This window comes from Suricata suricatta, chromosome 1, assembly GCF_006229205.1.
Source record: "Suricata suricatta isolate VVHF042 chromosome 1, meerkat_22Aug2017_6uvM2_HiC, whole genome shotgun sequence".
In the NCBI taxonomy this organism is placed as follows: Eukaryota; Metazoa; Chordata; class Mammalia; order Carnivora; family Herpestidae; genus Suricata; species Suricata suricatta.
In genome coordinates this window covers 103,793,254-103,806,038 of record NC_043700.1, presented here as the reverse complement: position 1 = coordinate 103,806,038, position 12,785 = coordinate 103,793,254, and the positions used below count along the sequence as shown (strand labels likewise).

The 12,785-nt window shown below is 37.9% G+C and overlaps 1 protein-coding gene across 8 annotated transcripts in view; it reads left to right on the top strand.

The window, feature by feature from the left end:
* Nucleotides 1-12,785, top strand: part of ANK2 (ankyrin 2) — a 336,115-nt gene that overhangs the window by 278,740 nt on the left and 44,590 nt on the right. For 5 of the 8 annotated variants that reach the window (XM_029941804.1, XM_029941796.1, XM_029941809.1 and 2 more), the window contains 5 exons: nt 5,511-5,735; nt 7,230-7,328; nt 8,326-8,480; nt 10,716-10,927; nt 11,442-11,646. In XM_029941804.1, coding sequence (XP_029797664.1) covers nt 5,511-5,735; nt 7,230-7,328; nt 8,326-8,480; nt 10,716-10,927; nt 11,442-11,646 — 896 coding nt within the window. The remainder of the gene's footprint in view (nt 1-5,510; nt 5,736-7,229; nt 7,329-8,325; nt 8,481-10,715; nt 10,928-11,441; nt 11,647-12,785) is intronic. The other 3 variants (XM_029941812.1, XM_029941830.1, XM_029941820.1) reach the window with 1 other exon arrangement.

Sequence of the window (12,785 nt, the reverse complement as noted above, 5' to 3'; positions counted from 1 at the left end):
GTACAGTCTTCAGTCAGTGTTCAGTGCAATGTGTGTACACATTTTCTCCAAAACTACTCGTTAACTGTTTTAACCATACAGCAAAAGTACTATATATTTCTTGCAGTAAAAGCAGTTTATTTTCCAAATAAAAGTTCTTACAGAGTGTCTGATGTGAAACATTTCAGTATGTTTCCTACTTTTAGTTAACATGAAATGGTACATAGAATTTTAACACCAGTGCACCCTAGAGTTTATTTAGCTGAATTCTCCCACTTTATGGATGACAAACTTGAGGGCCATGGTTACAGCACTAATTCAAGACTGAGATAGACCTGTTGATAGATGACAGATATATCCAGGAAAGAGTGTGGTGTTGCTCCATTCTCTTGTGCTCTGTGATAATAGCTTATTTGAAGTGACCTTCATAAACTAATAGAAACTCCACCATCATATTAAACTGTGTTAGCAATCTTCCAGGTTCATTTTAAATATCTGATAAAAGCTAGTTTCTTAGGTGTTGTGTTATATTGCACTATAATTCTTAAAATATTCAAAATATATAAAATCATATGTGCGTAGGGAATGGAAAAGGATACCAACAAGCATTTACTGACTTCAAAATGCCTTACCCACATAATCTGTGCTACACCCTCAGTGGGAACATGATTCTCCCTCATTGACAGACTAGGCTGCAGTCTTTTTCTTTTTTTTAAGTTTCCTTTTTATGTTTATTTTTGAGAGAGAGAGAGAGAGAGAGAGAGAGAGAGAGCGAGCGAGCGAGCAAGCGCGGAGCATGTGTGAGTGGGGGAGGGCCAGAGAGGGAGACACAGAATCTGAAGCAGGCTCCAGGCTCCAAGCTGTGAGCACAGAGCCTGATGTGGGTCTCAAACCCACAAACAGTGAGACCATTGACCTGAGCCGAAGTGGGACATTTAATGACAGCCTCCAGGTGCCCCACAACAAGGCTTCAGTCTTAAAGCTCACAAACAGCAGGTCCGAGCTTCAGTCCATTTACAATCTCCTCTGTACTTATGTTTTTACTTCAATTCCTTTTATCTCCAAATGTTTATAGGTATTATCACATCCCATTTTTAATCTCCTGAAAATGAGAAAATCCTATTTATTTAATTAACTCTAATATGTGAGCTGATTCATCTTATGACTCATATCTTCCAGGCTTTCCCTTTTTCCTGTGGTACAAAAAAAGTACATGATCTCGTACGGTCTGTTTTTCACATTGCAGAATAGCTTTACTAACTCTGCCACCTACCTAAGTACTGAAACCTTTGGTATTCTGGTAATTTTAATACAAGTGTTCAAATGCTTACCCAATTTTATATTAGAAACTATTGGGACTAATGAACATGTTGTTATCTAAAAGACTTTTCATTAGCACTTGAATTAGTATTTCTCCTATTCTCTCTCATTTGAAGAAAAGAAATCTTTTAGTATCCAATTCTACATACTCAGCTTTTTTAAAATTTGGTATTCCACAGTTATGTTGAGTCCTACTGTAGACTGTAGAGTAAGTTTTGTAGACTTTTTCTCGCTGAATTTATATGCATTTTTATTCATTCTGACTACCCATATTTAGTTCTTTCATGTCTTCTAATCTTTCCATTTCTTTCTTGACCTCTGTCTGTTTTGCTTTCTTCTCAACTCTCCTGCCTCTGTCTCTCTCCCTCCCGTTTCCCCCTTCCCCTCCTTGGAGGCCTCCTCCCTTGCTCTCTGGCTAAAGATTATTCCCTCCCTAACTTCACTTTAGGTTAGTCTGTGTTACTTCCTTTCTTAGTAGACAAAGACACAAAGGCTTGTTTTCTTTGGAAATTTTGGTAATTTTTCTTTTCTCTGAATTATGAATATTGGCACTTTAATTTCCCCAATTTTCTTTGGTTGGATGCAGTATTTACATATTCCTTTCAATATCTATATATACTTAAATTTAACTAATTCCAGCTTAAGCCTTTTAGTTCTTTTATTTTGATTTCCCAATCTTTGGTCTGTCTTCATGAAATTTTCACTCCTAATGAAATTGTTGACTTTGTTATATTCAAACTTTTGATTTTTGGTTACTCCCATTTTCTACGAATCATCTACCAAGGGAAATAAATATATCAAGTCTCTTATTTGGGAGCAGGAAAGGGCCTGTAGAAAAGGATTTAACATTGAGCATAGTTCTTCCCAACTATTTTGCTATTTTATGAGCTGAACTATCTGGGTGTAGTAATTTGAATGAGTTCTGACTGTATTGATTGTGCAGAGACCAAATAATCAAATTACCTTCACTTCTGCTGCCTTTTCTCTTCATTAGATACAATTATATACAACTCCTTACAACTTATTTTTTTATTCTTTCATTCATTCACTTATTCAACAGTTATTTACTGACCTCCTATATGTTCCATCTACATTGTGCTAGACATTGGGACAACACAGGAAGAAATAGGAAGAGCAAGGTCACTGCCAATATGGTACTTACATGCTCCTGTATGTGCTTGTAATTCACTTCTTACTGATCAGGAAACTAAGTGATTTTGAGTGAGCAAAACCATAATGTGAACCTGGGGTTTAGACTGTGAGCATCTTGGCAGAAGCAACGATATTTTTACTACCAGAATCCTCCATTCCAAGCAGGGTACCTGGTACTCAGTAGGAGGGTATGCATGCTTCTCATGAATGGAAATGGAAATTGTGGAGTCAATAGAACAAAAGAGGATTTCAAAAGGAACAGTCAGTGACACAAAATCAGAGACAGTGATCAAACATGTAACTATGGGAACATTGCAGCTAAAAACATAGCTACTTCACTTTTTTAGAAGATACACCACTAGAAAGTATTTAACATGTTTTTCTAGATAGAGACATTATATAGGGCATAAGTCATCACTGAAATAAACACAATAGCATATAACCTGAGTGTGGAAACTTCCCAAACGCCTTTATAGGTACAAATAATATTCAAGACTGATAATGTTAAGTGGATGTATTCTAATAAGTTTTTATGAGTTTGAGTTCCTGTTCTATTCATCAATGGTGACAGTAATTAGAAGATAAAAAAAATTAGAGAACTTAGAGAAAGTCAGAAATATTGTAGTGTATTTGAAACATTTATAATATTTCAATTACTAGTTGAAACATAGTATTCCCTCATTTTTATAAAAATTGACAACATAAATATCATTGTCAAATAAAATGGAGAAGAAACTTTTGTATTCATCTGGAAGCATTACCAGCTTTTCTTTAACTTTTAAAAAAATGTTTATTTTGAGAGAGAGAGAGTCCTCATGGGCAGGGAAGGTGCAGAGAGAGATGGAGAGAGAGACTCTAAGAAGGCTCCACACTGTCAGCACAGAGCCCAACATGGGGCCCGATCCCAGGACTGTGAGATCATGACCGGAGCCAAAATCAAGAGTCAGAAACTTAGCTGAGTGAGCCACCTAAGCGCCCTGAAGTGTTACAAGTTTTTCATCCTTTTCAAGCTATAGTACATTTAAAAAAACAAATAGAGAAGAATTATTTTTAAGAATTCATATTTAGACAAGTAATAAGAAAAGCAGCCAACATTTTTTTTTCCATTTTCTCTTGACAAAGCCCAGAAACATCCATTCTTGAGTACTGAACAATTGATTATGCTCCCCAGTTTTTGCCCTGTACTAAAAACTTAGGGTCTGGGTACGAACGGTAGTTCTAGGCTGGCTCCTGCATGCGGGAAGGACAGTGACCACTCCTTCCGTGGCCTCATCCCGCATGACGTGCTTCAGACAGGCACTCCAGGCTCCCTCGTGTCGTTTTTATTATTAGCAATATGTTTCCTTAATGGCATGCTTAATGAGCTCTGTGTTCTGCTATGAAGATGCTAACATATTTCCATCACTTGTCTAAAAATAACATCAATGTATTGTCTTTCTATCCTACAACTTACTTTGATGAAATATCTTTCAAATGTTTTAAGTGTAATCATGGATGCAGTATCTGGATATGGAGGATCTGATATAGTTCTGTGCTCATTAAGCTCTAAGTAGATCCATAACACACCTGTATGTTGTTTTCCTTTTTTTTGTTTTGGTATATAAAATTTTGCAAATGTGATAAAAATTGGGAAAGATGGTAATGTAATCTGTATAAGGGTAAACACACTCTTTGTGTCCTTTGTGTATATGTGTGCAACACTTAGATTGTCTGGTTTAGTTTTTGCTCCTTAATTAATGAAGCAAGTGCCTCCAGGTCTTTAATGGTGACAAGAACTCACACTAAGCTGTAGCAGGATCCCTTACGACCATCCCACAGGAAACAACTTGTAGGTTAGAACTAATCCTTTTTCTTGATACACTTAAACAGAGTCACTTGGAATATAGTTCTTTTATTCAGGAACAACTCATTTGGCAGTAAAGGAGCAAAAATAATAGGAATAGAAGCCTTTACATCTCTAAATTATTAGGTGTGATTTTCCACTATACTTTGGGGAAAATCATGAAGCACAGATCTCTTCCATTAGCATGAGCCCAGTGTTTCCCACTTCAAAACACGAAGTAGAGGGATTTATAGTCGTATTTCCTGCCCACCCCACCTTTGCTTCAGTCACAATGGTATGGCGAAGAGATTCCTACTTAAGAACTGAAAAAGTACATGTGAACCAGTAAACTCATTCTATCCAAAACATTTAGTTTTTTTTTCTCCTTTAGAATGCCCTAAGTTAAAAACCTGCATCCTGGGTAAGATGATGTTAGAGCAGGATGCATGTACATAGGTGTAATCTAGGGAAAAGCCCTGTGAATTTTTTTTAAGTCCTAGAATTATATTGAAGGGGGTGGACAAGATGCAATTTTGAAGTCAGGTTGAATTAACTTAGAAAAACTGCAATTTGTTATTTCTTTCTTTAGAGAGAGAGAGAGAGAGAGCGAGCGAGCATGCAAGGGAGCGAGCGAGCATGCAAGGGAGGGGCAGAGAGAGAATCCCAAGCAGGCGCTGTGCTGTTAGTGCAGAGCCTGACATGGGGCTCAAACTCATGAACCATCAGATCATAACCTGAGCTGAAATCGAGAGTTGGATGCTAAACCATCTGAGCCACCCAGGCACCCCAAAACTACAATTTGTTTTTTTCTCTCTACTCTATCCTTAAATTATTTCAGTATGTGGATTTTAAGGATATACCTAGAAAGAAGCCTTTGCATTGATAACAAAAGAAGACTCATTAGTGTTCACTATATAATTTAATTCCACTTTCTTTCTAAGTCAATTGGACAGATTTTGAATTTTTAGTTCGTATTTATTTTAATATCAGTATTGTCAACAAAACTTAGAATTCTTCTTTAGTTATAGATTAAAATAATACAAAAACTAAAACAATGACAAAACAGAAAAAAGGCACCGGCATAAAGTAAAATTACTTTAAGGACAAGTATTTTGCCACCATGCAAAAATAAATAAAAATGAGAACAAAGCTTTTTGGGAAAGAATTAACTTGACAAAGCTTGCTTATCTGCTTCCAATATTCCAAAACATAGCTAACCTTCTATTTTAATTTTTAGTTTCCTGGTTAGTTTTATGGTGGATGCCCGAGGCGGTGCAATGCGAGGGTGCAGACACAATGGGCTCCGTATCATTATTCCACCTCGGAAATGTACTGCCCCAACTCGAGTCACCTGCCGTCTGGTCAAACGTCATAGACTGGCGACAATGCCTCCAATGGTGGAAGGAGAAGGCCTGGCCAGTCGCCTGATTGAAGTTGGACCTTCTGGTGCTCAGTTCCTTGGGTAAGGGTTTCTGATAAACCTCCCACTTAGTCACGGATGAGCTTGTGTCCGCTACATGAAATCACTAGGATGGAATGGAAAAAGGTATGTCAAAATGTTATGGAGGAAGATTGGCTCCATGAAATTGTTTTTTAGAAATTGGAAGTAGCACTTCCATGCTTGACTCCAATTACATGCCTCTTACTTTAAAGCATTAATGAGTTCAACATTCAGGCGAATTATTATCCTTTGTCTTTGGATGTGACCATAACCACTGGACTCCTAATACGAATAATCATGTTTTAGCTGATGGTAGGTATTTTTTTTTTCATCGGAGAGTCACCTGGTCAAATCATAATGAAAAAATACTACTCTATTCCAAACGTAAGTGTAGTTATGAAATGGAATGAATATCTTTAGAAAGCAGTGTTGTCTTTATATAAGAATATCCAAAATTTTACTCCACGTGATGTCTTTTCTGTTATTAAAATTGCTAACTTGAGTCTTAAAATTACACCAGGAGTCTCTATAGTTGTAGTTTTTGTTAAGATGACAAAATCGAGACTAACTTCTGTGCTCATTTTAGCAATTTTGAGCAGAAGAGAGCATTTCTTTCTTCTGTTTATATTATATGCTTTTATATTAAATGGTGTCACAATATGCCAAAAAATGAGTAGCTGCCCCTGAAAACTGACAAAAGGATGAAGTTTTGGAGGGGAACAAGTTTCAAAATATTTTGAAACAAATCAATTTTATTTAAGTCTTGTCATGTCAAGTCATTGTGCTCAAAAATTGAGAGAAAATCTTATAAAGTCTTTGCTTTGCCAGTGTCATTTTGGGGAGAAGATTTGCTTTAGAACTCAGGGAATGTTCTAAAGCCTTGTAATTTGGAGCAAACTATTAACAGGTTGCTGCAAATTCTGTTCATGCCCGAAAAGGGCTGTCTGTATTTCCTAATTATAGAAACTACCCCCCATGTCCTCCTAAATGACCAGAGATTTAGAAGGAGCCTGTGAAGTTCTGGGTGGCATCAGAAAATGCCAGTATGGTTGGAATAATTCCCCTGTGATCCCTTTCCTATTCTGTACCAGGCCCTCTTCCCTCTCTCATGCTCAGGTAGTTTTAGGCTTTTTAATAAACTTCACATCTGTTGAGGAATATCCATAAAAACATCTGGCCTCTATCCAGAAGTCAGAGTTTTTATTATATTCCCAACAGCTTTGTCTTTCCTGTGGAGCATATTTTTTTGTCATTGTTTATTTTTTGGCTCATGCCCTGGCAGTGAATCTAAACAGGGTCAGATCCAACACCCAAGTGTCTCCTTCCACGCGCCTCCATTGTACACTCTGGGTTTCAGTTCCTTGCTCTTTGTGACCAATGGAGGGGGCAGAACCAAACGCAGTGTGAAACCAAACTTCACCCTGTTGATCAGCTGGTGAAGCTGGGGTTCTGTGGAAAACAATACCTGAAGCTTACTTATGTTCTTTCTTTCACTGCTGCTTTGGATGTACTCAGTAAACTTCACCTGCCAACGGCCCCTCCCCCACTTAATGAGGGAGAAAGTTTGGTCAGCCGCATCCTTCAGCTGGGGCCTCCTGGAACCAAATTCCTTGGGTAGGAGTGACTTAAAACAAATTGATGGCTGCTGGCCCCCATTCTTCTCCTTCTTCTGCAATATGATTTCTCTTTTTGTCATTGTGCCCATGACATGTCCCTCCCTATGATTTAAATTCTGTATAACCTATCTTTAGTGGACCATTTCTGACCCTTGTGGTATGTGACTTTTATTTTTGAGTGATGTTTTTATATCTTTTCCCTTAAAGTGCTGTGACCTTCATTTTCGTTTAAAGCATGAGATCTGCCTAGTTGTACTATGTGCTAGTTACGATGTTGTTATGATCAATTTGAAGTCTGTATCAAAGCAACCTGGACTCAAAAATCAAAAGCCTCTATAAATTTTGAGAGTGAATGCGACCTGAAAAACATCAGGGCGGTGCATGTTCTGGATCCTGAATATAATAGGCATGCGACACAATTGGGCTGCCGACTGAGGTGCTCAGTTAGGACCACACTGTGTACACATGCCTATTGTTCCCTTGAATGAAAAAAAAAATTTATATAAGCAAAAACCATGAGTGCATGTCTCTTTAGTTCCCAAGTAGTTAACTCTTCTGACATCTTTTCATTTACAACACATCAAATTATGCAACATATGAGCCATTTTATTTCTGAAACCATTTTGTCATTTGCACCTTGTAGAAACCATTTTAGGAGACTGGCACACCTCATGGGTATGCATGTACATTTCTTTTGGTTAAATGTGTTATACTTACATTTATCAAAGGAGAAGTTCCAGAATGCCACATGCACTCACAGAGAAACATTATTTGGCTTAAGGTAGCAGCATGTCCCTAAGGGATTGGTGCCCCCCCCCCAGGTAGAGTGCTACTGTGTGACCATCTGCTAGCTGATGGGCTCCGGAGGGAAGCCCATTATCCCGTCCCGAGAAAGAGAACAATTCCAGGTCACTTTGCAACAGACAGAGTCAAGGTGCTTGTCTTGATGTTGGCCAGCTCCAGTCCACACTAAGCGTTCTGCCTTGCTATGTCAGGCCTGTGATCGTGGAGATCCCTCACTTTGCTGCCCTTCGAGGAAAGGAGAGGGAGCTGGTGGTCCTGCGCAGCGAGAACGGGGACAGCTGGAAAGAGCATTACTGCGAATACACTGAGGACGAATTGAACGAAATCCTTAATGGCATGGATGAAGGTACTTCATCCTAAGGGCTTTACAAGAATTCTAAAGTGGAAGCATTAAACTGATATTTTTCTTTCTTATGACCTAGGGGTGTGGGGGGAGGGGAGAGGGGTTTGGGTATAGGTTCCTTGTGTTATTTTACCACAGCAAGTATTTTGGGACATTCCAGGGTTGCACAGTGTATTTTCCCAGTATTCCCTCTGTTATATTCAGGAGGATGAAATCCTTTCAGTAGTAAATATCTCATTTTAATAAGGGGATATAGCACATCTCCATCCTTACTCAAACCTAAAGCATGAGATGGAATAGATACTGTTGTTTCATTAAAAAACAACTGATACTGGATAATAAATCCATGATTTTTTAAAATGCCTAACAGGAAACTTTAGATATGTAAGACACTGATAAAAGTGGTAAGCTTTTTTATTGGAAAACTTACATAGAGCCATAATTAGTGCATTACAGGATAATATTATTTCTTTTGAACTTTCTATTATTAAGGAGGAAAATTAAGTTCACTCAAACTTCTACATGTAATTTAAACAGAGAGTTAGCCAGGGTAGAATCTCATATACACACCTACACATACAGCTAAGGAATTTATGTTTTCATGAGGGCTTTGAGCTCTGTAAATCCCAAATCTAGCTTGCGCCGTTTAGCCACAGGTTGAAATAGCTCTGTGTGACTGGAGGTAATGGGCTCATTCTCTGGCCTCCTTAGCTTGCACAAATACACAGAGTGCCACATCCAGATGTCTTCCACTTTAAGCAACCAGACAAATAGGGCAAATTCTTTGCCCAAGTGCCAAGAGCATACCAAATTTTGTACAGAACTGGACACACACACTTCGGGTATGGTTCATGGATCGTAAGCATAGCCAGACAGTAACTTCCTTAGTATTTCTTTCTGCATGATGCTAAGGTAGACTAAGACTAGAGGCCAGCCGGACCCTATCTAACACGTGGATGGAAAAAGAAATAATGCCCTCTATATGCATGGGTTAGTATCTTCCAAACAAGACAAAAAGATCAGGATTCTTACTGACAAAACTTGTTTCATGCAATATTTAGCTATTTTTGGCTCCTTGAAACCATTTCTTTTGCCTTTAGGTTTAGGTTGTTTTCTTCTGAGATATTTCCCTGTCATTAACACTGCCATGAGCATTGGCATCTTGTCCTTGAATGAGGACTTATATAATACTCTATATGTATATAAAGTTTGTTTCAAAACAAAGAATGAAATTTTTGCTTTTTTTTTTTGTTTTCTGTGCTTGGAAATGCATTCTTTTGTAAGTATATGCTAGTATTTACCAGTCTATCAGTTTTCAACAATGTATGGTTAGATCCTGAGAGTTCTGGCTTTTGCTATCTAGTTATAGCCACTAGTCAAGAAAAAACATAATTGCTGTTCCTGCCTCTATAATAGATTGCAAATGATTTCTAAAAATAACTTTCCATAATCTCTGAAAATTCAGTGATCCCCTTAATGCAAATTTTCTGCATTTTAAATCAGTCTGGGCTTGGTGTTGCCCTACATAGCTATACTAAAGCAATTTAAAAAGAGCCCATTATCCTGTCTTCCTGATGGATAATATGTTTGGTAAGTTAATGGTTTCAGGGGAATATTGAAGCCCTGAATTTGTAATCGCTGATTTTTTTTATACCTGAGTATTTCAGAGACAGCTTTGTCACTAGAATAAACACACACACACACACACACACACACACACAAACCTTACCCTTACAAGACAGATTTTATTCCCTCACTATTGCCTTGAGAGCTGAAAGGGCCGTCTTCCTTTTTAAAACCACAATAACTGGTTTTTAAGCTAACTTTGAAATTTGCAAAGAAAAGGAGTCCACAAACAATTTCCTTTCACCTGAACCAAGAATAGAAGGGGGTCATTTCCATTCCAGGTTTGCCCTCAAAACCTCTCATTTACAAAGGCAGTCCTGCAGGTCTGCATCAGAAGCTGGTGCTCTCCTTTCCCAGGGCCCTGGAAAGACCTAGTTTCCACAGAGAAATAAAACATGCAGACTAAATGCCAATAGGTCTTGAGAGACTGCAGTTTTTTTTTTGTCCTAGTGTTGTTAGGATAGATCGTCTTCCTTTTTAAATTTTCCTTTTATTAAAAAAAAAAGCATCTTGCTGCCCTACTAGTTTCCTATGAATTGTGCCAAGGAGTTTGCTAGAATGCTTTTGGAAGGAAATCTTTCCTCTATGAAGATGGGTCATTTCTTGTCTCAGTGCTGGATAGCCCGGAAGACCTAGAAAAGAAACGGATCTGCCGCATCATCACCCGCGACTTCCCGCAGTACTTTGCAGTGGTGTCTCGCATCAAACAGGACAGCAACCTGATCGGCCCCGAGGGGGGCGTGCTGAGCAGCACAGTGGTGCCCCAGGTGCAGGCCGTCTTCCCAGAGGGGGCGCTGACTAAGAGGATCCGTGTAGGCCTACAGGTATGCCATGTGGGATACACATTCATCTAACATGGATTTTTATTCTAGTGATTAAAAATCAGCTTTTCAAATGGGAACAGCAATAAAACCTTGGATTGCAAGTAACTTGATGAGCAAATCCTTCTAATAAATTTTAATTTGATAAACTGGTGATGTCTTGTAATACAAGTAGTACATGATGCTGAACATCACATGATCACAACTGGGCCAATGGTTCTGGAAATTCACTTTGGCATTCAGGTGCTTTGGATTACAAGCATGTTTCTGGAATGAATTATGCTCACAAACCAAGGTTTTACTGTAAATAGTTAACAAGTCAAATTATCCCCAGGTGTGCAAAACTGCCATTAGAGATTGCAGGTCTCGTAAAGTTTTATATGAGCAACAGTTATCATGTTTGAAGTCACCAAATCGATTTGTGAGCTAAAAAACAATGCATTGAGAAACTTATATTTATGTCAAAGAAACTTGACTTATATATGATGATATATCTAATTTTTTTTTCTTTGAAAAGGCTCAACCTATGCACAGTGAGCTGGTTAAGAAGATTCTCGGCAACAAAGCTACCTTCAGCCCTATAGTCACTTTGGAACCTAGAAGAAGAAAATTCCACAAGCCTATTACTATGACCATTCCTGTCCCCAAAGCTTCAAGTGATGTCATGTTGAATGGTTTTGGGGGTGATGCACCAACCTTAAGATTACTATGCAGCATAACAGGTGAGTCACATATGACCATGCTACTAGGAAGTTCCAAAAGAAGAAACCTAGATCGTTGTAAATATTCACTACCTTTGCCATAGATACCTGTGAGGTTATATGCATTAATTCAGGAAAATCAGTCTAATTAATTAATTCTAATTAATAGGGAAGTGAAAGGTGAAAGGAAATGAACTTGTATTTATTACATATAGCTGGTGTGCCAAACTATTAGATACGTTATATGCGTTGTCATTTTAACCTTCACCACGGCTCTATAAGGAAATGTTAAGTCCATTTTCAAAAGGAAGCCAAGGCTGAGCAAAGTTCTATGATTTGCCTGAGATCATACTATACATATTTGACAGAGTTGAAATTGAACCCCAAATTAATATACCACCAACCCCAAGCTTTAGGTCTTCATTGAAGACTTCCTTATTTATCTATTGAAAAACAAACAACATCTTGAATAATTATACCCAGTAGTTCAAACTTCTGTCTAGGCTTGGTTTGTCTTTATCATTGATCTGTTGAACTAACTTTGGAAAACAAAGTACAAGTTTTTAATGATTAATTGAATTTTGGCCTTTTCAGTTGGAAGTTGTAGTAGCTTTTAGATGACTACCATGCTCCTGAAAGATATTCCCAGGATACTGGTTTTCTCTGCTCAAAATATCACTACCACCGAGTGAGAGAAAAAAATCCACATAAATCACCTGTGTTAGGACTCATAATTTGACTGATAATTTCCCTATTTACCATAACTAGGTGGTATTGGCTTTGGTAAATATTCATACTGTTGTCAATAGGAATAATAACCATCCTTGGTTGTTTAGGTATTGTTAGAATATTTTTTTTTCATTTCTCCTCCATATTGAAATGAATATTCACTCTTATTTTGTTCTCTTAATTCTCCCTTCTAATTAGTGTTTTTCTCTACTTATGACAGCAGACTATTGAGACTTTGCCCCATAAATTTAATAATATGACAGAATTTTTATTTTTATTTTTATTTTTTTTAATAGTTTATTTTCAAATTGGTTTCCATACAACACCCAGTGCTCTTCCCCACAAGTGCCCTCCTCCATCACCACAACCTCGTTTCCCCCTCCCCCTCCCCCTTCAACCCTCGGTTCGTTTTCAGTATTCAATAGTCTCTC